The sequence below is a fragment of the Leptidea sinapis genome, chromosome 29, assembly GCF_905404315.1.
Source record: "Leptidea sinapis chromosome 29, ilLepSina1.1, whole genome shotgun sequence".
In the NCBI taxonomy this organism is placed as follows: domain Eukaryota; kingdom Metazoa; phylum Arthropoda; class Insecta; order Lepidoptera; family Pieridae; genus Leptidea; species Leptidea sinapis.
This window is the reverse complement of record NC_066293.1, coordinates 8,297,245-8,320,547: the sequence shown is the minus strand read 5'-3', so window position 1 is coordinate 8,320,547 and position 23,303 is coordinate 8,297,245. Positions and strand designations below refer to the sequence as shown.

General features: G+C 34.2%; 1 protein-coding gene across 2 annotated transcripts in view; it reads left to right on the top strand.

Annotated features, from left to right (window-relative positions):
- LOC126973404 (uncharacterized) overlaps positions 1-23,303 on the top strand; it is a 137,024-nt gene that overhangs the window by 76,809 nt on the left and 36,912 nt on the right. The window contains exons 3-4 of one of the 2 annotated variants that reach the window (XM_050820664.1): positions 14,862-15,245; positions 20,477-20,698. In XM_050820664.1, the coding sequence (XP_050676621.1) occupies positions 14,862-15,245; positions 20,477-20,698 (606 nt within the window). The remainder of the gene's footprint in view (positions 1-14,861; positions 15,246-20,476; positions 20,699-23,303) is intronic. The other variant, XM_050820665.1, reaches the window with a different exon arrangement.

Below are 23,303 nucleotides of genomic sequence, written 5' to 3'. Positions count from 1 at the left end.
ATAACCGTCATCTGTCAATCTATGAATGATTGCACGTTTCATACAATCGAGTGAATCGCTTTTTTCTTAGAGAGTTTCGCTATGCTGACACTTATTTTGCTCTATAGAATATACTATTTATAACATAAACTTACAATGTTCTAGTGTATGGACAACCAAAGCGTGTAAGAGACAAGAATACCGTCGTATTTAGTGAGTCATGCTTATGCCTCCTTAGTATTTGAAATATTTTAGATATCATCCCCACCATCTGGATGTGTGGCGGTCCTCCACAGTGCGGTCTTCAAGGAGCTTTCTTCCACGTACTACAAAGCTGTGGAATGAGCTTCCTTGTGCGGTGTTTCCAGAACGATACGACATGGGTGCCTTAAAAAAAAAGCGCGTACATCTTCCTTCAAGGGCGGCAACGCTCCTGTGCTTCCTCTGGTGAGAGAGAAGAGAATGTGGGCGGCGGTGATCACTTAACAATAGGTGACCCGTACGCTCGTTTGTCCTCCTTTTACAAAAAATATTAAACCATTAGCTCACTTAATGACAAATCTAAAAGGTTCACGTAATATCGGGCTGCCGGGTCGTCTATTCTAAAGCTAGTTTATTCTAAGTCTATGGTTAGACTATTCAGAATTTCTACATAGGAGCTAATGCTCAAAGCCATTAATAATTAAAATTAAAACTTCCCAACATGACAGAAAAAATCACAGATAAAGCTCTCCCATTCAATTCAAGTTTATAATCTATAAAAAAAATAATTAGGTGCCATCATAGCACATCTTAATATATATAAATTACGTGACACGTTGTTTGTCCGCGATGGACTCCTAAACTAATGAACGGATTTAAATTGGGATTACTTCATGGAGTGCAGATTAGTCCAACTTGAGAGATAGGATAGTTTTTATTTCGCTTTGAGACCCATAATTATTTTTAATTCCAATATTTGTTTTGTATGGACATATTTTCTATGAGAGAATTTATTGACGCACGGTTTGACAGTTCTGCTGTGAAACAATTTCATTAAAACAACAGCTGTAAGCATGTTTTACGAAATAATTCTTGATATTATGAAATGTTTTTGACAAATTCTAAAAAAATCAGTATTTTATTTATAATGCACAGAACAACGTCGGTCGGGTCAGCTAGTTTCTTATAAAATTTGACATTAATAAAAAACAGATGTTCGTATTATGAAAAAGATTGCATAATTTTGTTAATGGGTTTATATTGATAGTAAATTCATTAAACTGCAATTTTTAAGTTAGATGTTTTTGATAATTAATACGTCTAGATAAACCCCCTTATTCATAATAGTCTGCTAAACTTAAAGCATTGCTAATTCTCACTCTGTCTTCTTCTATTGACCTAAGGCAGAATGAGAAGAAACACTCCTTAGCGGCTGTTTAAAGTTAGGACTTAGGACCACTATGAATAAGGGGGAAAGTCTCGTGCTGTTAGACAACAGCTGATAAAACAGACCAGGCCAGGAATATTAGTTTAGTGTGCGTGACAAGCTACGTCTTACACTCGCGATTTGTATGACACATTATGTTAGTGTTCGCGAATTGCTCAAAATAGAGGTTAGTTCTAAACTCAATTATTTTAAACGTTTTCACAGCTGTCATAGTCTATCTAGATGTATAAATTATCTAGGCTAGATACATATATAGCAATAGATATAATTGGAATCTTAAATATAGAGTGGAAGGCTCACAGGATGCCGGCTAGATTATGGGTACTACAACGGCGCCTATTTCTGACGTGAATGTGTAAACATTACTGTGTTACGGTCTAAAGGACACCGTAGCTAGTGAAATTACTTGACAAATGAGACTTAACATCTTAAGTTTCAAGATTACGAGCGCAATTGTAGTGCCGGTCAGAATTTTTGGGTTATTCAAGAATCCTGAGCGGCACTACATTTTAATGGGCAGGGCGTATCAATTACCATCAGCTGAACGTCCTACTCGTGTCATCCCTTATTATCATAAAAAAAAGTTATGTATCTAGTTGGTACATAAATAAATATATGATACAAACACATATAGTTTATTTTGTGAAAAAAAAAATTTACAACTTAGCCATGTACCTTATAATACCTACTACACAACATCTTATATCACAACCACTAGGTACAAATATTAATAGAAATCTTCATACTTAAGTTGGGTAAGTGCATATAGAGAAGTGGTTACGATGTTGACAATGCTAGGACTTCTTTAACTGCCAAGAAATGTAAAATATAGTAAAGTAAAAAAATCACCGCTAGTAATCGAACCTACGTCTTGAAACCAATCCATTTGCCAATCGTCTGTAACAATAAACAAAAGACCAAAAAGTAATAAGACAGTTTCTGATTTCTCATGATCTCGCGGTCGTTATACGCAAAAGAATTCGAAGCTTATGGCGGCCTTACACTTTCGGCGAACGTCGACGAAGATCGGCGACGTTTAATTTTTAATTACGATATATTTACGAATAAATATACAAACTTATAAGCTGAATCTTCGATAACAATCAAATTATTATTGCTTCTACATCTTAATATTATTGATACGAAATTTGGCTGTTAATTTGTTAAGTTTTTAATCCTTACTTTCTCAAGTAAATTTTAAACACAGATTGCCATTTTAGCGGTTACATTTTATCACGAAATTTTTAAGAGTTTGCAAAGGTAGCGCAATCGGAATTTAATGCGGATCAGGCAGAATGAAGTGAAAATATCTATTATATGAGCTTTTATAATTGTTACGGCGTAAAAGTAACATTTTTGGTAAGTGTTTACAAAGCTTGAAAATAGTTTATTCCATTGATTATATTTATTTCATTATAAATAAAGTTCGCAGGTTTGAGCAGTGTTGTGAGCAAAAATTTTGGTATACAAATTTAATTTGTGTACACTAATAATATAACATCGATTGAGTCCTATTTTTATCCGTATTTCAAACCAAGTACTGTTTACCAATGGTGAGTTCTTGAAAGCTGATTCTGGTTGACAATTCAGCTCATATTTGTCACAAATATGTATCTATTTATGATCGGGACTGAGCCAAAATGTGTAAATTCAGCTCAGTAAGTTGAGGAAAACAGTTTGAAAAATCAATTGCAAGATTTCGCCTTAACAAAAATATGCAAACTCGCTTGTACGCAGTGTGCATCCGCCTTACATTAATTACGTACAACGGAACGTGAAGATTTATTACCGAATTCGTTTTTCAAGTATCAATACAAACTTGATTAGGGTTCGGTCACCAAATAATCGATCAATTGTCAACTTTATTACTGTGGGATAAGTAATCAGAGATAATATTATAGCTGTAAAGAATGTATTGCCTATTTGAAATTTGAACGATAACAGTGTTCGTAATTTAAATTTAATATATTTATAATTTTTCTACACGGCCACATTATCTCTGTACCTCGCTGGAACGGGAAGCCCCCTCCCGTTCTCCGTCCCCCCGCGCACGTCCTATTGCGTCAGTACGGTTTAAAGTTTATCGATAGGTACATCTTGTGATATTTTCGTGCTATCACTGTTTTGTTTTTGAAGTTTTTATTGTTACGTTTTCACTTTTGTTGTTAATAGTTCTACTACTACCAGAAAATGTTTATTTTTTTTTAATTAACCCAGTTTTTTATCAATGGTTTTTAAAAATTATAGTAATAATCATCATCACAACACAACACCTTTTCAACAATCTATAATACTGAAGAAATAAATCGTAGTTTATTTATTAATAATAATAGTATGATATTATTTAATGGTGCTTGTTTTGCACACCGTAACAAAGTGGTGATGTGACGTCATCGACGTCAGGTCCATAGATAATGTAACCGGATAGAAAAACGGGTAACTTTTTGCTTAAGCTGCTGGTATGCTTTTTCATTAAGTTCCCCATGTAGCCAAGATATTTTTCGTTAGTTACCGATAGCAGATTAGAAGGGCAAAGGCTTGTACAGCATACAGCCTCATAATGATCCGATTTTTGCTATTGAACAAAACTCTGAAACTGCCATACACACAATAATTGTACAATTAGAATATTTGTATGAATATTCTAAGCTTGTATACTAGCGCATAGAAGAACTGACAGCCTGATAATACGTCATCAACTTTTATTTGTTAATACATTAGCTAATTTTACTTACTACTTATAATTTTCATAATTTTTACTCCCGCGTTGATCGAACATCGTGCGCAACTTAACTGAGTGCAGTGTAGTGACGTCACAGCGGTCAGCGAACTCGCTCTACTTTCCAAAAACTTATTTTGCTTTTTGTTATAATCAAAATAATATAATATCTACTTCGTAGTCCTATATTAGTGTTGAAAATTATCGATACGATATTAGAAGAAATCGAGCCTTGTAATTATAAATTCTATTGATAGTTTTTTAAAACTATAAAATAAATCAATAAAATTAATAAATTAAAAATACTCTGTTTCAGGATAATGTAGAAACTATAATTATTCTCAGTAAAATTTTCAAAATTTTCCCTTTTTCTTCGAACTGTTTTGTGTTTGAGCCACCTAAAATAAGCTATGAGCCTTAGATCATTTATACGTCTAGATAGACTGTGACAGCTATCACACACGTCGAAAAATATTGAGGTTGACAGTTAACCTCTATTTTGAGCAATGCACGCACACTAACACAAAGTGACATTTAAATTGCGAGTGTCCGACGTAGCTTGTCACACTCACTAAAGTAATAAACCTGGCCGGTTTTCATCGGTTGTCTAGCAGCAAGAAGCTCCATTTAGACGTATAATTATCTAAGTAATTAGCCAAGCGCCATCTTATACCAGGCTGTAAGTGTGAATATCGCTATAGAATCAAATTTAAATTCAAATATTTTTATTCTATTTTAAAATTATTTTATTTTTATTCTATTTAAAATCACTTATTGAACGTCAAAAACTACCACCCATTCAAAAGAGACTGCCTCAGACCTGAGAAGAATGAGCGCCAGAAACTCAGCGGGCTTTTTTTTTTGACTATAAAATATGGATTACAATGTAATATCGTACAATAAACATTTATAATTAAAGAGCCTGAGGGTGTTCGCTTTATTCCCAGTCCGTGGTGTCATTAAGAAAATCGTTTATGCTATAATAACCTTTCCCACACAAATGTTTTTTAACAATTCTTTTAAATTTCGTAACACGTTTGTTTTGTACATTTTCTGGGATCATATTGTAGAAGCATATACATCGCCCAACAAAAGACTTACTAACTCGACCCAACCGAGTAGTAGGCATAACAAGTTTATGTTTGTTCCTCGTGTTAACATTATGAATGTCACAGTTTCTAGAAAATTCCTCAATGTGCTTATGAACATACAGAACATGATCAAAAATGTATTGAGAAGCAACAGTCAAAATGTTTATTTCTTTAATATTTTCTCTTAATGATTCTTTAGGACCTAGGTTATAAATCGCGCGAATAGCCCTCTTCTGCAGCACAAAGATAGTATTAATATTGGCCGCACTGCCCCATAACTATATACCATAGGACATAATACTATGAAAATAACTAAATTATACTAATCTCGCCGTATCTATGTCAGTTAACCGTCTAATTTTCTTAACCGCATATGCTGCAGAACTAAGCCTATTCGCCAATCCTTCAATATGTGGGCCCCACTGCAATTTGGAATCAAGAGTAATGCCAAGAAATACAGCAAATTCCATTGGTTTTACCACCTCTCCATTTAATAAAATATTCGCAACTACATTTTTGACATTTGGCGCGGTGAATTTAATATAATTGGTTTTACGACTATTTAACAATTTAACAAATCAAATCAAATATCAGTGTCATATATTAAGCCAGAGCACAGATTAATTATCTGTCAATTCATAACCCATGTGTCAAAAACCATAGATAACACAGCGCTAATGACTCATTATCATGAAATAGATAGAGTAGACACAATATATACTCGATGTGATACCAAAATAAAAAGGAAAAGTGTGTGACTGACTGATTGCCTTAATTAAATCTACCTTATAGAAAAGTAATTTAGCACTTGACTAGTCCGGCCATATACCTATTGCGAGTAATTAAAAACTACTAATTTTAAAATTTGAATTTGGAATGCGTTTATTGTGTTGGAAATTTCGTTCAATTCCAGCCATTTTATTTCTTTTGTTCGAGACTAACATTAAATCGCAATAAGGAATGGGATCATTGAAAAAACCGAACTGCAATTCACTGCCTTGCACAAATTGGGTTTAGAGCCGTCCGCGTCGCTCAATATCAAGACATTTTAGATTACGTCAGTCAGTCAGTAGTATGTCCGTATATCTTACCAAGACCATAAAGACCGGGGCGGCCGCGCTTTTAGAACAATTTTTTTAAATTTTAGTCTATGTAATAGATTTTTCTGTAAACTTCAGTAGGATTTTACTAGATTACCTCAGGTAAACACAGGTATAACATATCGTTGCTTTTTACTGTCATATATTAAATAAAATAAAACTGAGTAGTTATGGGCAGGCCTACGTATGGTGCCACGCGCCTTAAAGAATATAAGATCCCAAGAAACGGGACAGTGAAATTTCGTGAGGAACGTGTGTTAGCTATGAATGACAGGTAGCTTAAGGCGACACTAAATGCCAGCGACCTTGAGCGATATGAGTTCACGGCTGCAGGCCCGCCATCTATGTAACAAAGCCAATATTTTCAAAATTCTTGCGTGGAAAACAGTTTATATGCTTACAATCCTCGTTATTCACTACTAATCTGAATAAATGAACCTACACAAAAAAGTACAAGCTATAAGAATAACTTTTCTGAGAGAAGTACCAAAAAAAAGCGTCACGCCATGCCAAAATACTTGTTTAACTTCAAAGAAAAGTGGTAGTTCAAAAAGGCTCGGCAGTGTTAACTATAACCAACAGCAAGCATTAGCAACCTATAAATAAGACTTAAGGATATGTGTAACAGGATTAAGTAGAGTTCATAGCTCGAAATGCTATACTTTCACCACGAAACTTGTCTAAAAACACCATGTTTGCGTGTTTTCTGCTTACTCTTCGCCTTAAGACCCACTTATGGGGACACTTGTTAATAATAATATATAATTAATCTAAATGAAAACTCCTTTAAATTAAATATTAAAGGTATCAGTTACTTTATTATTATTTTTGAAGTGAAAAGTTCTATAGCTGCGTTGAACACATTTTGGTAAGGTAAAGTCTTATGTGTTCGCGTCACTAAACTGCTTAATGCAGTGTATCTGTAGGTATAGATTTCGTGTAAAGTTCAATGTGTATATACTGTGCAATGTTGAAATAGTGTTTCTGTTTGATTAATAATAATTTAATTGATTTTAAATATGAGATTTCAAATTTTAATACTAAAAAGTTCTAAATTTTCTCTTCTATCTCTTCTACGGTCTGTACGGCAGTCTCCACAACTGCCAATATTTTTTTTAATGAACTGAACGAATATTTTCAGACTGCTTTATGCTTTAGCAATATAGAATCTATATATATATATAAATGAACTGCCAATCGTTAGTCTCGCTAAAACTCGAGAACGGCTGGACCGATTTGGCTAATTTTGGTCTTGAATTATTTGTGGAAGTCCAGAAAAGGTTTAAAAGGTTGAATAAATATGAAAGTGTTCGGAATTAAATAAAAACAACAATTTTGATTTTCCTTTGATTTGTCCCCAGTCGTTCAGAAATCAAATAAAAATAATAGTTTAATATGAATAACTAATTAGAATTTTTATGTCTTTCTAACTTTCTCAGGAGGTAAAAATTAAACTTCCTTAAAACACGGGTAAATAACACAAAAAAAAGGGTTCCTATTGATTGTTTTAAGTTTATTTTATACAAAAGTTTACGTCTTTTATATTATATCGATTGAGGCAGTACGAATGCTGTCAGGTCAGCTAGTAATATATAATTTGATCACCCTATTTTGCAGTGAAAATGTATCTATTATATATGGTTACTGTTAAATTTGACAGATTAGTGTGTGCCACAGAGTATGGAAGCGAGAGACGCCTCAATCTGCTTGCGGTTTCGAACTGTCTGCAATTAAGCTTAACTGAGAACTTAGAAACAATCGTATTATTTTGTTTTAGACTCTTTGGTTGGTTTTAAATAAATAATTAACTGAAGTGGATGCTTTTAGTCGAGCTTTATTTTGGTATGGTATGGTAAAGGGGCTCCTGTTTCCGCAATTAAACCCTAGTGGTTTTAACCCATGGGTCCATTTTGCGTGCAGTAATGGCCAGTTACTCCAACCAGCCCAGCTCCTTCCAGAAGTTCAGAACATTCCTGAGGTGTTCGCAGACTTCCTGGAGCGACCTCGTATTGGTTAAGGTTTTTGCCCGTTGGTTGGCCACCCCCGCACATTCCAGGATTACGTTTCGTCCTCGGCCAGACAGCCTCTGCACAGGACTGTCCGTTACGCCGATTGTGAAAAGGTGTTTGTTTAGTGATGTGTGACCCGTTAGGGTGCCCACCATTATACGGATGTCATGTCTGTCGAGGCTGATAAGTCTACGTGTCACTTTGGGCGACAGTGCAGTTATCGCTTCTTTCGAGTGTCTACAGCTTGAGACATTCATCCATCGGGTGTTGTGTAGGTTGTTGGTGAGAGAGCGTATCCATGAGTGCATTTGGCAGAAGTGGCAATGGACCAGTCACTAGATTTGCCGATGCCCGCCTTGCAAGCTCATCCGCTGCATCATTACCCAACGAACCTTTATTTTATTATAAGATTGAGTCTTACACTTGCATTCAAATTCTGCGTTAACAGCATTGTCTGCCTTTTTTTACCGACTTCAAAAAGAAGGGGGATCTCAGTTCGATTGGTAGGTATATTTTTTTATGTATTAACCTGAGATTTATGTTACGGTTTACATGACTTAACATTGTTTGGCACAGTAGTTTTCATCTTATGAACATTTTTCTTTACGTGGATGATATTATTATAGTTTGTGTACGGCTTTTTTAGGAGTTTTTAGTTAGAAAGACTATATATTGCTATATAAAATTCTCGTTGCACAATGTTAGTTACCTTACTCCTCCGAATCGGCTTTACTGATTTTTACCAAATTTTATATGCATATTCAGTACTTCGGCTACTATCTATATAGTGAGAGATCATTGTATAATCATAATGCACCTATTCTCGAGTATGTTAAAAAAAACTCTAAATTATTTAAAAGTGTTTGTTCTATTGCAAAGTCAATGCATATCAGACAAATAATTAAAAATGCACCAAATAAAATAAAGATGACTTGGAATGTTATTAACTGGGAATCTGGAAGATTGAAAGACCGCAACATTGAATGTAATCTATCAATAAACAATACAATAATTCAATCTCAGCAGGAATTTGCTACTGCTTTGAGAATTTTTTTTCTGAGATTCCAGTTTCTATCACAAACACTCTTGTCTCTTCCACCAGTGTTGCTGAGTCACTTCTTCTGGAAAATGTGTCATTATGCGATTTATGACAAACACTCTAAAGTATAATTTGCTTTGTTTATGTTTGTTCTGTATCATTACGGAAATATTGTGTTTGTTGCAAATAAATATATTTTTATTTCTTATTATTCTTTCATTTTTATTCTATCACACCACAGCGAACTCACATATTGGTTCTAATTAATCGTACTGCTATTAAAGCTATCGCTGCATATCTAGATAACTTAATTATCAATGCACTTACTTTTAAATATGAACCACATTCGGTGGTGTAAGTTACATGTAAACTAATAGAATCAAGTGCGAACATCAAAGTAATACAGAGGGTGAGATACGTACGTAGTTTAGGGGTCGAGGACGGTTTTATGCAATCATAAATCATTTTTTTATGGAATAGGAGAACAAACTAGCGTAACCTGATGTTAAGTGATCACCGCCGCCCACAATCTGTTGCAACACCAGAGGAATCACAGGAGCGTTGCCGGCCTTTAAGGAACGAGCACGCGCTTTTTTTGAAGGTACCCATGTCGTATCGTATGATAAATAATTTATTTCGTTTTCTAGTTTCATAATGATTTATCTTAATTTCTCTATGTGCAATAAGGATTTACCGCACTTCGTCGGGTATTTTTAAAATTTCTCAGTAGCCCTGACAAACGTATGTTCAAGGTTGCATAGTGGTCGGTTGGGCAGTTAAGGCGTGAAAGTATAAAAGATAAATATTCTCATATATTCGGGAATCCACCCGTCCGTCTTAAGAAATACATTTTGGACTTTGGATGATGAACTCAATGTGGTACTGTTTCTTAAGTCGTTTTTTCACGCAATACACATAATTAATTACATACATTACATAAGAACGGATCGTTGAGTAGTCTACTTATCGATCAACGGGTTGGGGGTTCTATTTTCGATATTTTACAATTTAGTTGGTATTCAAGAATATTCTTTTAATCGTTTAATTACGGAGGATTTTGAGGCAACTTTCTGCTACAATCACGCTGTGGAATGAGCTTTCTTACAAATGTCAATACAACATTGACAGTCTTGAAACATCCCTAATCTTTATTTATTATAAAGTTATTGTCACACTTCTGCATAACGCGTTCTCTAACAAAATCAGCTTATACAGGGTGTAAGTGATCCGTTAGTGAACGCTCAATTAATTCACAATTTAATACAATTGTTATTTGTATGTCAATTTGAATGTCAATTTGTCTGTCTTCCCGTCGCTTGGGGTTACATAATACATACATAACTTTCCCCTTGTCTTTCAACAAGTACTTATAGATATAGTGTGGGTTGCAAGAAATATTATTTACGCCATAATATTTTATATTACATTATATTTGAATTTCTTTGTGTATTTGCGCTCAATAGCCTCTTCGGGGATATAGGAAGTACAGTTTAAATACTTACTTCAAAACAGCTGGACCGATTTTGGTGAAATTTTCAGGCAATATTCAGATGAGCCCAACGAGTTTATATGATCGCTAGTATATTAAAGAATAATGATGCTATAAAATCGTTATAAATCCTTTCAAATTACTTACTTTGTGATGTCTTACGGCCGTTCCCAATATACTATCTACAGATAGAGAAAAAGTTACTACCATCTACTGTCATTAATTAGCTGTCAAAGACCTGAAGCTGTCCCAATATACCCAATAAGTCATTCGCATCGCCTTATATTAGGACGCGTGAGTTGCAATTTCCATACAAACTCCTATCGAAGGTAAGCTATACGTCCTCGACAGACAGCGTGTACGGATAAGGTGAGCTACCGTCGATAAGTTTATTAGGACAGAAAAGTCAACGATAGTTACGATTTTTACCTCAAATAGGCCACAACCGAAGATAGACTGAATATTGAGAACGGCTGTAAGTCGTATTAAAACTAAAAAAAATATTTTCGGCCAGCCAAGCTATCTCACTTGTAAATGCTGCCAGTAATCTTGATATACTTCCCAGTAGTGATAATTTCATGTAATCATATTAAGTATTGCAAATATAGTTTTTTATTGAATTAATTTGTTTTGAATATTTTTTTTTAAATAAGGGACGAGACGAGCTGGACGTTCAGCTGATGGTAATTGATACGCCCTGCTCATTACAATGTAGTGCCGCTCAGGATTCTTGAAAAACACAAATAAAATTTGAAAAACAAAATTTTAAGAACGATGCGGTATTCGAACCCACGACCTCCGGCGTTCCGTACCGGTGCTCTAAACCACTGAGGTAACCGTTCGATTATCGCCTCGTTATAAAATTCTGTTTTCTTTGTTCAACTCTCAGGTTGTGGCTTCATCTACAGGATCTACTTTACAGTTGATAACCTACTCGACCCCAATATTTGCATATTAGGAAATTGACTTGAGATGTCGCTCTTGTAAATCTAAACAAATTGTTATGTTTTTCGCCGGAGGTCGTGGGTTCGAATCCCGCATCGTTCTTAAAATTTTGTTTTTCAAATTTTATTAAAAACACAACAAATTGTTCTTGAAAAACCTCAAAAATTTTGAGCCGCACTGCAACTGCGCTCGTCACTTTGAGACATAGGATGTTAAGTCTCATTTGCTCCGTAATTTCACTAGCTACGGCGCCCTTCAGACCGAAACACAGTAATGCTTACACATTACTGCTTCACGGCAGAAGGAAGAAGGCGCCGTTGTGGTACCCATAATCTAGCCGGCATCCTGTGCAAAGGAGCCTCCCACTGGTATGAAATATTTATAATGTCATTTTCTTTACCGGGTTGGTACACACACATTATCGATAATCGATTCAACAGACAGACCCGTGACACTATGAAGCGTGGACAAGTTTCAGGTGTAATAAAACAAAATTTGTCAGGTTCATTATTTTCATTAACAAGAAACACAGTATAGGCGTTACTCAGTTTAAAAAATAATAAGTGATAGAGATATTAATAATAAACTAACTATCCTATATTGCGTAACCCATTTTGATGTATCAATGAGTGCCTAAGCTAAAAAAAAAAACATTGAAGTAGGCGTTACTTTGCGGAAATCCATAATTGTACAAATGATTTAAAATTTTTTTTTTGTTTTCTTTCGAGCCTCGTGCCAGATTTTGGCGAGACAACACGTCCTGAGGATGCCTAGTGTATAGGCGAAACACGTGTCGAATTGTTTAAAAAAAACAAATATTGGCGGAATTAACACTAAAGAAAAGTTACTTACTGTAACAAAAGCTGTGGAAACGTCGAAAATAATTGAGGTTGACAGTTAACCAGCGGTGGATTTACACTAGGGGTTGGGGCAAGTGCCCAGGGCGGCAAATTTTTTAGGGCGGCAAAATTTCGAAAGTGAAATTTTTTTTTTTAATCTTATCAATGTTGCTCAATATAATTAATTAATTCTGTTAATTAATAATTTCTGATTTATTCTATTTTGAATAAAAATATTTGAATTTGAATAACTAATAATCTGCGGGTCACTGTAAGTTTGGCTGTGTAGATTTTCTTTACTACGTAGCAATGATGCACTTATTTTTTTTATGACAATAAGGGATGATACGAGCAGGACGTTCAGCTGTTAAATAAAATCACTTATAATTAAATACAAAAACATAGCCAGTTACAGTCTACCACGGTTTGCCTAATGGAAGGAACAGCAGTGTTTACAGTAATAAAGAAAAAAATTTAATATGAATAGCACACGATCAGAGAAATTAAACAAAATAATTTATTTAAATGTGCCGGCGTTAGTTGCATAGTGAATTATATGTATACGTATGAAAAGTGAATTTAAATAAGAGAAAAACATGATAAATACACAGATTTGATAGTAAGATACATAAATTTGATAGTTTAATAAATCATTATCTATTAATAAATAAATATAGCTATACTTGTTACAAATTAGTTTTCTCTACAATACTTTTTATGGTGTGGTTTTTAACCGTAGAATGGATCAATATCTTTGAAAGATATACATTTGTGCAACGAGTGAGAACACTGTTCTGGCCATAATTAGTACGACGAGTAGGAACTTGAAAAGTAGAAATGTCATGGGTGTGAGGGAGCGCGTAGGCATATTCCTACCAGAAGTTAGGGACAGTTGAGACGACCGCTCAGCACATCATGTAAGAACATTTTGTCCGAGATAAGTGCGCCTTTCCTGCAATGTCAGCTGATTATACAATCAGCAGGCAGCTTTTGTTACAGTACAAATGTACAGTACAACAACCGATACAAACAGACCACGAATATTACTTTAGTGTTCGTGACAAGCTACGTCTTACACCCGCGATTTGAATGACACTTTGTGTTAGTGTGCCTGCATTGCTCAAAATAGAGGTTAACTGTCAACCTCAATTTTTTTCGACGTTTCCACAGCTTTTGTTACAGTACAAATGTACAGTACAACAACTATACAAATGTTTTTTTTTTTGTTTTCTTTAGTGTTAATTCCGCTAATATTTGTTTTTAAACAATTCGACACGTGTTTCGCCTCTACATGTGGCATCCTCATGAAGTGTTGTCTCGCCAAAATCTGGCACGAGACTTCAGTCTCGTCTCGTAACTTAAATCATTTGTATAATTATTGATTTCCACAAAGTAACGCCTACTTCAATATTTTTTTTACAGTAAACTAGCTAAGGCACTCATTGATAAATCAAAATGGGTTACGTAATATAGGATAGTTAGTTTATTATTAATATCTCAATCACTATCTATTTTTTAAACTGAGTAACGCCTATACTGTGTTTCTGTTAATGAAAATAATGAACCTGACAAATTTTGTTTTATTACACCTGAAACTTGTCCACGCTTCACAGTGTGTCAAGGGTTGTCTGTTGAATCGATTATCGATAATGTGTGTGTACCAACCCGGTAAAGAAAACGACATTATAAATATTTCATACCAGTGGGAGGCTCCTTTGCATATACATGCGACAATTGTCTTTGTATTTAGATGCAACTTTCCGGAATTTCTAAGTGTAATAAAAACTTTTTCTAAATTCGTTCTAACTTACTAATAATATATGGCAAAAAATGGGTTCCATATCACGGAGGCATACTCTAAAATTAATCTAACGCATGCATGGTAAACTATTTTCAAAATGATGACAAGTACCCATTACACATTACAAAGCCCAAATTACGATAAGCGCAATTTATTATGCAATCTATAACATATTCATTTTGGAATCCAGGAAGACAAGAAGATTTCTAACAACAATATCTTTGTATTAACTATCCGTTAAAACTGTAAGAGAAAATTATTGGTGTAACGATATTAAGTCTCATTTGCCCAGTAATTTCACTACGGCGCCCTCCAGACCGAATCACAATTATAGTGCTTACACATTACTGCTTCACGGCAGAAAATCTTGGAATCTCTTGTATTTCCTTCACGTTTTAACTTGTCCATTCTCTTGTTCCAGCAACGGCTTAAAACTTCGCCAACTGACAGATGGGCGCCATCTTATCCAGCTAATATACACACCAAATGGCGTCATACAAGACTGCGAGTACATAACCGAAGTGAAATCAACTAGAAACTTCCTGAAAACAATGCGTAAAGAATTAAAACTCGCGCTAGACGAAACAACGTTCCGAATAACAGAACACACAAGAACCACAGACAACGAAAAGTTTTACCGCCATTTTGGTAATGTGACAGTTACCTTATTGACAGATGGCGAGCTGCCGCCTGACGAAGCGTGGCTCAATTATGACAGATTAAAAATGGAATGCTTCGAACGTCATGAGCAACTCAAATACATGATGGAGAATAAAAATAAAATTAGCACAACCACATTGGCCAGGTAATTATGTCATTATATCATTGACGTACAAGAAACGACTAGACTCCCAATCGCCTATTAAAAGGTCGACAGAAATGATGAAAATGATTAAAAAGGTCAAATTAGTTACACAATTTTGCTATTTTTAAAGAGAGACTTGCCTGAAATAGAATACTCGACCCTTTTTATGTTTGGATATGATGTTATTTGGACAGTTTTGTAATGACCACTGAATTGCGTGGGGCACTCTTCAAAGCGCGGTCGACACACAATTGAACGCCTGCCTAATAGACGCGATGTCATAGTTTCTTTCAGTCAATTTTTGAGCGTGATTGTGAGTACTAGTTGTTTATTGTACGTCAGTGTTAAAAGTTTAACCAAGTTATGTATATATCTAGATATCGTATTATTATTGTCTATGACAAGCTGGATGTCGATTTAATCTTTTTTGAATTATAATAATATTATCTAGATATATAAATAAAAATTCTTAAATCTAGTCGTAGTGTTGTTCTATACAATATTTATTACAACTAGGCGAATTTTTCTATTCGAACGTTTTAATGCTATTTAATTGAAAATGCTGAAAATAATTTAAAAAAACGCGTGTTTACGTACTTTAAAAATTACTGAAATTTACACTAAAATCGTAAATACCACTATCTAATCTAATTATTCAAAGATTTGTGTCAAGAATTATGAGATTTATCTCTTTGCTTTTTACTCTAATATCAATGTCATCAAAACCATAACCTGTAATAAAAAACTAAGTCTAGCAACTCAGTTCTTCTACAGTAAAAAGTTGTGAGATCCAAGCACTGACCTGTATAAATACCACTGGACAGGCTGTGCCATATGTTTGACAGCAAATTTTTTGTGCCTATTTGAAGCGCCACTGGCGAGCGTCAAGAGAACTAATTTTGACGTATAATACAAATGGCTGCGAAGGAACGTACAATACTCTAATGTATTTTCGCATTTTGAATTAATTTCGTTCGTTTTCCGTGTTATTTATACTTCAAGAATCAACGTAATAAAGTACACATTTTTTTGTAAATATTTTCCCACCATCTATCGATGTTTGCTGATCGATGCTACATGGCCAACAGCGCCAAAATGGCGAATATCAAACAGGCACAAAAGCACTTTGACAGCCGCCAGTCCAGTGGTATATAGTAGAGGTCAGTGGATCCATGTAATAACAAGTCGGTCAATTTATTCAATCCTTACTTAAGGGTCAATTTGTGTTAAGTTATTACGTAACGAGCTCACCTAAAACATCTTATAGTGACCATATCAATATTAAAAATCCTATACGTTTTAAATAAATTAAAAAAAAAACATCTAATTGCATCTATTCTAAATTTGAAGCTTCTATGTCTGCTAGAAATGCTTCAGAGCTTTGATGATCGCTCAGTCAGTCAGTGAGTGAGTGACAAAATTAAGATACTTTGACTCGTTATAATTCTTAAACTACCGGTTTAAATTGAATGAAATTTACTAACAGTACTAATATACAGTGTTTATACAATGCCTGTTTGGTTACTGAAAATTCAGGCTTCTAGTTTTATCCACAACGAAGTTATAGGGTCGAAAATGGCCTGAACTGCTTCGACAAAATGATAGTGGCCAGACGGTAGAGATACTAATATTATACTAATCAATATTAAAATTTAGATTGTTTTTATTTTGCTTCATGGATTCCAAACCTTCATCTATCTACTCTGTACTAAAACGCAAGTCCTTGACTTATACTAAATTTTTTATTATCCAAAGTCACAGATAAGACATCCCGACAACATAATTGAGATTAACTAACGGCCGTTTTCAATAACCTACCTACCCTTAGTTTAACTTACGGATACATTACTGTCACCGTTTAATGACAAGATCTTATCTATCCATAGTTATGTCTAATATATAATAATTGAATGCTATCAATAGCTTATTTAAAAGTAAGTAAGCGGAAAAGGATAGATTTGTCTACGTCTAGTAAGTTAAACTAAGGATAGATAGGTTATTGAAAACGACCGTTAATGGAATTGCGTCAGATTTGACATAGATACAACACTACGTCTAGCTACTGTACTTATATGAAAAACTACTAACAGTGTTACTCTTTCAGCAAACTCTTTCTCACTTCACCATATTTGTGACTAAATCTGTATATATTTTATAAATATACAGCCTGTTTATCTCTACTACGACCACCGGCTTTTTATGCTACCACCTGTATAAAAAATATATAAGTACATCTTATGATTAGGATTATAATGTGTATTATATGCTTAAATTTCTCGCAAATACTTCAATAACATTTCCATATTAGTCGATTTAAGACATAATATAATATTAATTGATTAATAGTAAACAAAAAAAAAATATGCTGACATAGTTGATAAAGAGATTAAAAAATAGATCAAGCCATGCGGACTCTATAAATCAACACCATAAGCTATTAAAATCAATTTTTATACAAAAAAGCAACTGATCGATTAAAATTTTTGTTGATAAGTTCAAAAATCACTCATTTCTCTTACGATATGCTTTTTACATCAATTTAATTGTTATATTATACGATTTTATCTACTCCCATGCTTTAAATCTTCTATTAAACATTCTAAAACAGTTTATTGCCAATAATAAAACACCCAATGTCGTAATAACCATTACAACTGAAAATTACATACTGAAATTCATTACAACATCCAAAGGAGTGTTGTAATGAATTTCAGTATAACATTACAACAATCGTTTGGATGATGTAATGGTTACTAGGACTGGCTTTATTGTATTGGAGTTATTATACCCCTTATTACACAACAGTTACATAAATAACAATAATGCGACAAAACGTGGGAGTTTTGATTTTTAGGCCCTAGCAGAACATACCTACGCGCTTCGTGCCTTAGGTTACCCCAATACCAGGTAAAAGAGATAGCAAGTCAGGTCATAAATGTTAAAATAATTACCCATTAATTAACAATAATTGATTACTAAAAAAAATCAAGACAACCACCCAATGTAATTTTCTTTTCTGCATTTTTGGCAACAAAAATTATGTTATATGGAGTAATATTAACCGGACGTTTAGTTTTAAACGGAATATTGCGAGGTCAATTTATGATTTTTTATGCAACATGTGATTTGAAAAAATTAAAGTACAACAACTATTCGACGTATTATATCATACATAATAATATTTTTTTTATTTTAGAACTACTAGATATATTAATAAAAAAAAAAACAGTTATAAATATAGTGAATTTTCCAATGGACGGACAGCGGAGTCTTAGTAATAGGGTCCCGTTTTAAACTTTGGATATGGAATCCTAAAAAAGACGCAAGGGACAATTTACACAGTTTATTTAAAACCGACATAAAGGATAAGCGAAACAGGTAATCGCAACGGATATTCAAATCTCAAACGTGACAGGCGTGGAAGCATAGAGTAAAGAAAGAGATAGAAAGGCACGTACACCAAAGAGGATATAAATACTACGTAATAAGAGGCGGGAGTGCCTAAGTAAAAATTTAAATTTAGTTTAATATGAAACGTGCAGTCATTTGACATAAGTTTCAAATAGTAATTACAATATGGCGACGAAGCATAATTCGGCTAAGTTTGAATGAACAGTTCCTTAAAACGTAATGGATTTCTCCGTTTTTTACAAGATTATAGCCGTCAATCTGTCAATCTATCAATGACTGCACGTTTCATACAATCGAGTGAATCGCTTTTTTCTTAGAGAGATTCGCTAAGCTGACGTACACTAATATGCGTGACAGCGAGGCAGAAGGCCACGCACACTCCTGTACACCTTATGTTGTATTGTAAGGAGCTCCTGTTTAGCAACTCCTTGATTAGGTCCATTTCACATGTAGGTTTGTCTTGTCGCTCCAACGATATCAGTTCCTTCCGGAAGTTCAGAAACTTGGGGTTTTCTCAGACTGCTTGCAGCGACCATTTACTATCGAAAATAATTGCCCGTTGGTCAGTGACAGTGTCGCTCAGAATTATAAAAAAAAACATGTGTGTAATTCACACTTGCTAGAAGTGAAACCTTCAAAAATTTTGGCTTCAAGATAATGAGACGAATTATATGGAGAGAATACATTTTATTCGAATATATTACATTTATACAGTGGTGTAAGGGTGATGTAAGGTTTGAGACCTTACATTTTCGATAAATGATACAAGAGGCTTTATACTTTAGTCTTAATATGGTCTATATATCTTTGGAATACTGTGTTAGTTGCTGTTTTTAATCCTGTAGTTTATACAGTGCGACTGCTGCACATTTTCAGATTTTATTTGGCGTCCAAAAACTCAATCAACGGAAACGCTGTATTCAATGCAGAATTTGCATTAAACCTCTCAACTGCATATGAAGTCCTGGTACATGTTGCTAGGAAGACACATGATTTCAACCGCTACGAAAGAGATTCTTATCACCGCTATCATATTTATGTTCTCCTGGTGTCTATGTAGTAATAATCGCGTCATACATATATATATGACGATATCTTCTTCAACTACGATCGCCTGGTACTAACACACTGTATAATGCTTCCTATCTCATTCTCCCGCCTTACCTGTTTGTGTTTCTATCGTCTCGCTTTTTCGTTTCATCGAGTTTCAAATCACAACGATTCTAAAAAAGCCTCACTTCAATAAACATAATTCTGAGCGGCACCGCAAATGTGCTCACGCTAAGTTATAAGATTCTGATCTCAGACTGATTCAGAGAGCAATTTCATTAGCTACTGCGCTTTTCGTAACAATCACAAGAGCGTTAACGGCATTATAAAGTGTCCATACATAATTATTAATTCTAAAATTGAAGACTTATTGGTACGTGGCAAAAAATATGGTTACAATGTAATATTGTGCAATAAAATTTATTATTTCATAGCCTGATCGCTACATTTCCAATCAGCTGTAGTATCGAAAAACTGTACGAAGACGTAGTTCTGGAAAGGTTACGAAACGTCGGATTAAAATAAAAATTCGGTTAAAATTGCACGCAATTGAAAGCTTAGATAGTGTTTGTATTTCAAAAACAAAATAAGAATTTAACTATAATTTGGGTAAAATTTAATATATTTCTATCAAATTACATTCCATTTCTTTTTGTCATTTCACAAAAATATATTGCACGCATCATGAAGTCATCACCTGCCATCTGTCACTTTGCACGCGAACTGACACTAATGACATTACGCCATTAACCACAGAAAACAAATGACAGGTCGCGGCGTTCGTTCAGGGAGAGTTTCATAATGCCTGGGACGAAATGGTGTGGCGCTGGACAATTGGCCTTGAGCTACAACGAGTTGGGGTCAGATATTAATGAAGACAGATGCTGTAGGGCCCATGACAACTGCCGAATGAACATCGGGGGCTTTAAGAGGAAATTTGGCTATTTCAATTATATGCCGTATACGATTTCGCACTGCAAATGCGATAGGAGGTTTGTTTTTATTTTTATTTTTTTGGGCTTTCGTTTTTGGGGTGCATTTTTCGCTTGGGTATGGGTTGGGCGTCATTTTATTTACAGTTTTGTTTACGTTTTCTGATTTATTATGGTTCAGTGTTTTTTTTTTTATATACAGCATACATACATGCTAAATGGATATTATTGACGGTAGCGTTTTAAATAATTTTGATAATTAACCGACTTCAAAAAAGGAGGAGATTTTCAATTCGTCGGTATTGTGTTGGTTTTGTTACTTCAAAACTTTCGACTGGGTGTACCGATTTTGATGATTATTTTTTATTTGAATGCTGGTGCTTCCTGTGCGGTCCCATTGATCTGACAATGGCATCCATGTGAAAACGATATAAGTCTTAAATTTGCTATACATACGTAAAGCAAAGTGGATGATAAATTTACGAATAACTCTATATCGCGCCAACCGATTTCGATTATCCTTTTTTTATTGGAAAGGATATACTTCATAGATAGTTTGGAGAGAGTTTGGTTAGGTTAGTGATTACGGAATCCATGACAAAGTAACGGAACTCTTCAATTCTTAGGAGCAAATTAACGATACTCGGCCGAATGTTTTTTATGCTATTCGGAAATTTATGTCATCTACCATAACATAGTTACGGTCAAGTAATTGTCGTAGTCGAATATTATGATCAATGGGACTCCTTAATGACTTACAGTAAGGGTGCGGTCTGTGGCAGAACTGTCTGTAATCAAATTGCAAATTGCTTACGTTCATTGCTGCATTGAAAAGTTTTGTATATCTACACATCTTTAGAAAAATTGTTAGTTAATAATTAAATAAAAACTTTATTAAAAAAAAAACAACCAACTTCAAAAACATTATTCCAAAACAATAGATATAATATACACTAAACAGCATAAAAAGAATTGCGTGTTTTTATACAATCTAATTAATAAATCTAATTCTAGTTACGATTATTGTTATTTTTGGAATCGGTGTCCTTCCGCCGCGGCCCGCTCTCGCCTCTCACCTTACGACGACTACAGTAATTCGACTGTATCGACCAGTCTATACTCTTGAAGAATCTACACTCAGTAGGTATCCACGGGAATCTACTCCGTTGGTTAACTTCTTATATTGATAGAAGATCACAGGTTGTGGCGGTAAATGACTACCATTCGGAGTGGTTCACAATTTCTTCAGGCGTTCCACAGGGATCTCTGCTTGGCCCACTCCTTTTAACATATTTGTAAACGTGTGTATATACACCTGTATTAAGAAATCAAATTTTTTGATGTATGCTGATGATATTATCTGCGCACATAATATTATGAAGTATAAGAATAGGTAGTGTCTTCGATTACCTACCAAAAAAAATCGGATTATGTAGACTAGTAAGATTTCATGAATTGCGTTAATGTTGAGTCGGTTTTTGTACTGGTAAAGTGTACCCAGCTACCGGTGGCGGGGAATGAGTAACGCGGAGCGTGGAACTACCGATTTACTAATAGAATTGTGAATTCATTTATTGTGGTTTGTGAGGTACGTATTATATTAATTCCGTTTGGCGTTTCTTTGATATTTAACAATGACGTTCTATAGACATATCAAATCAAATCATTTATTAATAACACCATGTTACAAGTCAAAAAGCAAAAATAGGTCAATTTAAAATTCAAATTATCATTTTACATAGGTAGGGAAGTCCTACCTCACAATAATACAGTATTATGTAATTATATATTGTTATGTATATAAAGCAAATAAATATTTTTTACGTGTTGTAAAATATGTTTTACCTAGTCAAATAACTGGCATCTTGTAGAACTCCTCAACTGAGTAAAACGTATGTTGGAGAAGCCATTTTCGGAGTTGTGTCTTAAACACCGTTGTGGAAGTTGCATCTTTCTTGATCGAGTTCGGCAGCTTGTTAAATAATATTATTTTCTTGATATTTCCTTATATTCTGCTCTATATAGCAGAAAGACAATGTAAGCACACTTTTCTCCTTAGTCGTGTGTTAAATGTCACTGTCCGAATCAAACCTGAACTGAATAAATGTTTTACATTGCTGGTTATTGACCAATAATATTTTAAACAACTGGAGTAAATGCGGCAATGTACAGATATAGCAGTTGAAACTTATTATGGTGTAATTTGTGGCATGTTCCATATGTCGGCTTTACTTTTGTACCACGTGATTTGTCTATGTATTAGAATGGTACTTAAAGTTAATTTATTTATTTATTAGAATACCAATAACAGATATATATTATATATTTCACAATAGATATTTTCACAATGCAAATAATATATTAAAAATAGGCAAAAAATTAACTGCTACAAAAATTTGATTGAAATTAACAATTAAACAATGAATAAATGTTACCGCCCAAACGCAATTTTCGGACAAACTAGTTTTTCCTAGGCTAAATCAGTTCATTATTTTTAACGATGCAGAATTAGTGTAGACTAGGCAAATTCAGTTTATTTTGAGGTGTACTTATTCATGTTAGACTCAACCTGTGTGAAAAACGCGAGGTAAAGTAATTTCAAATTTAAAACTTTTTGTCTTTATCTTTTTTTTATTCAGATAGTTACACCAATAACACATCATTA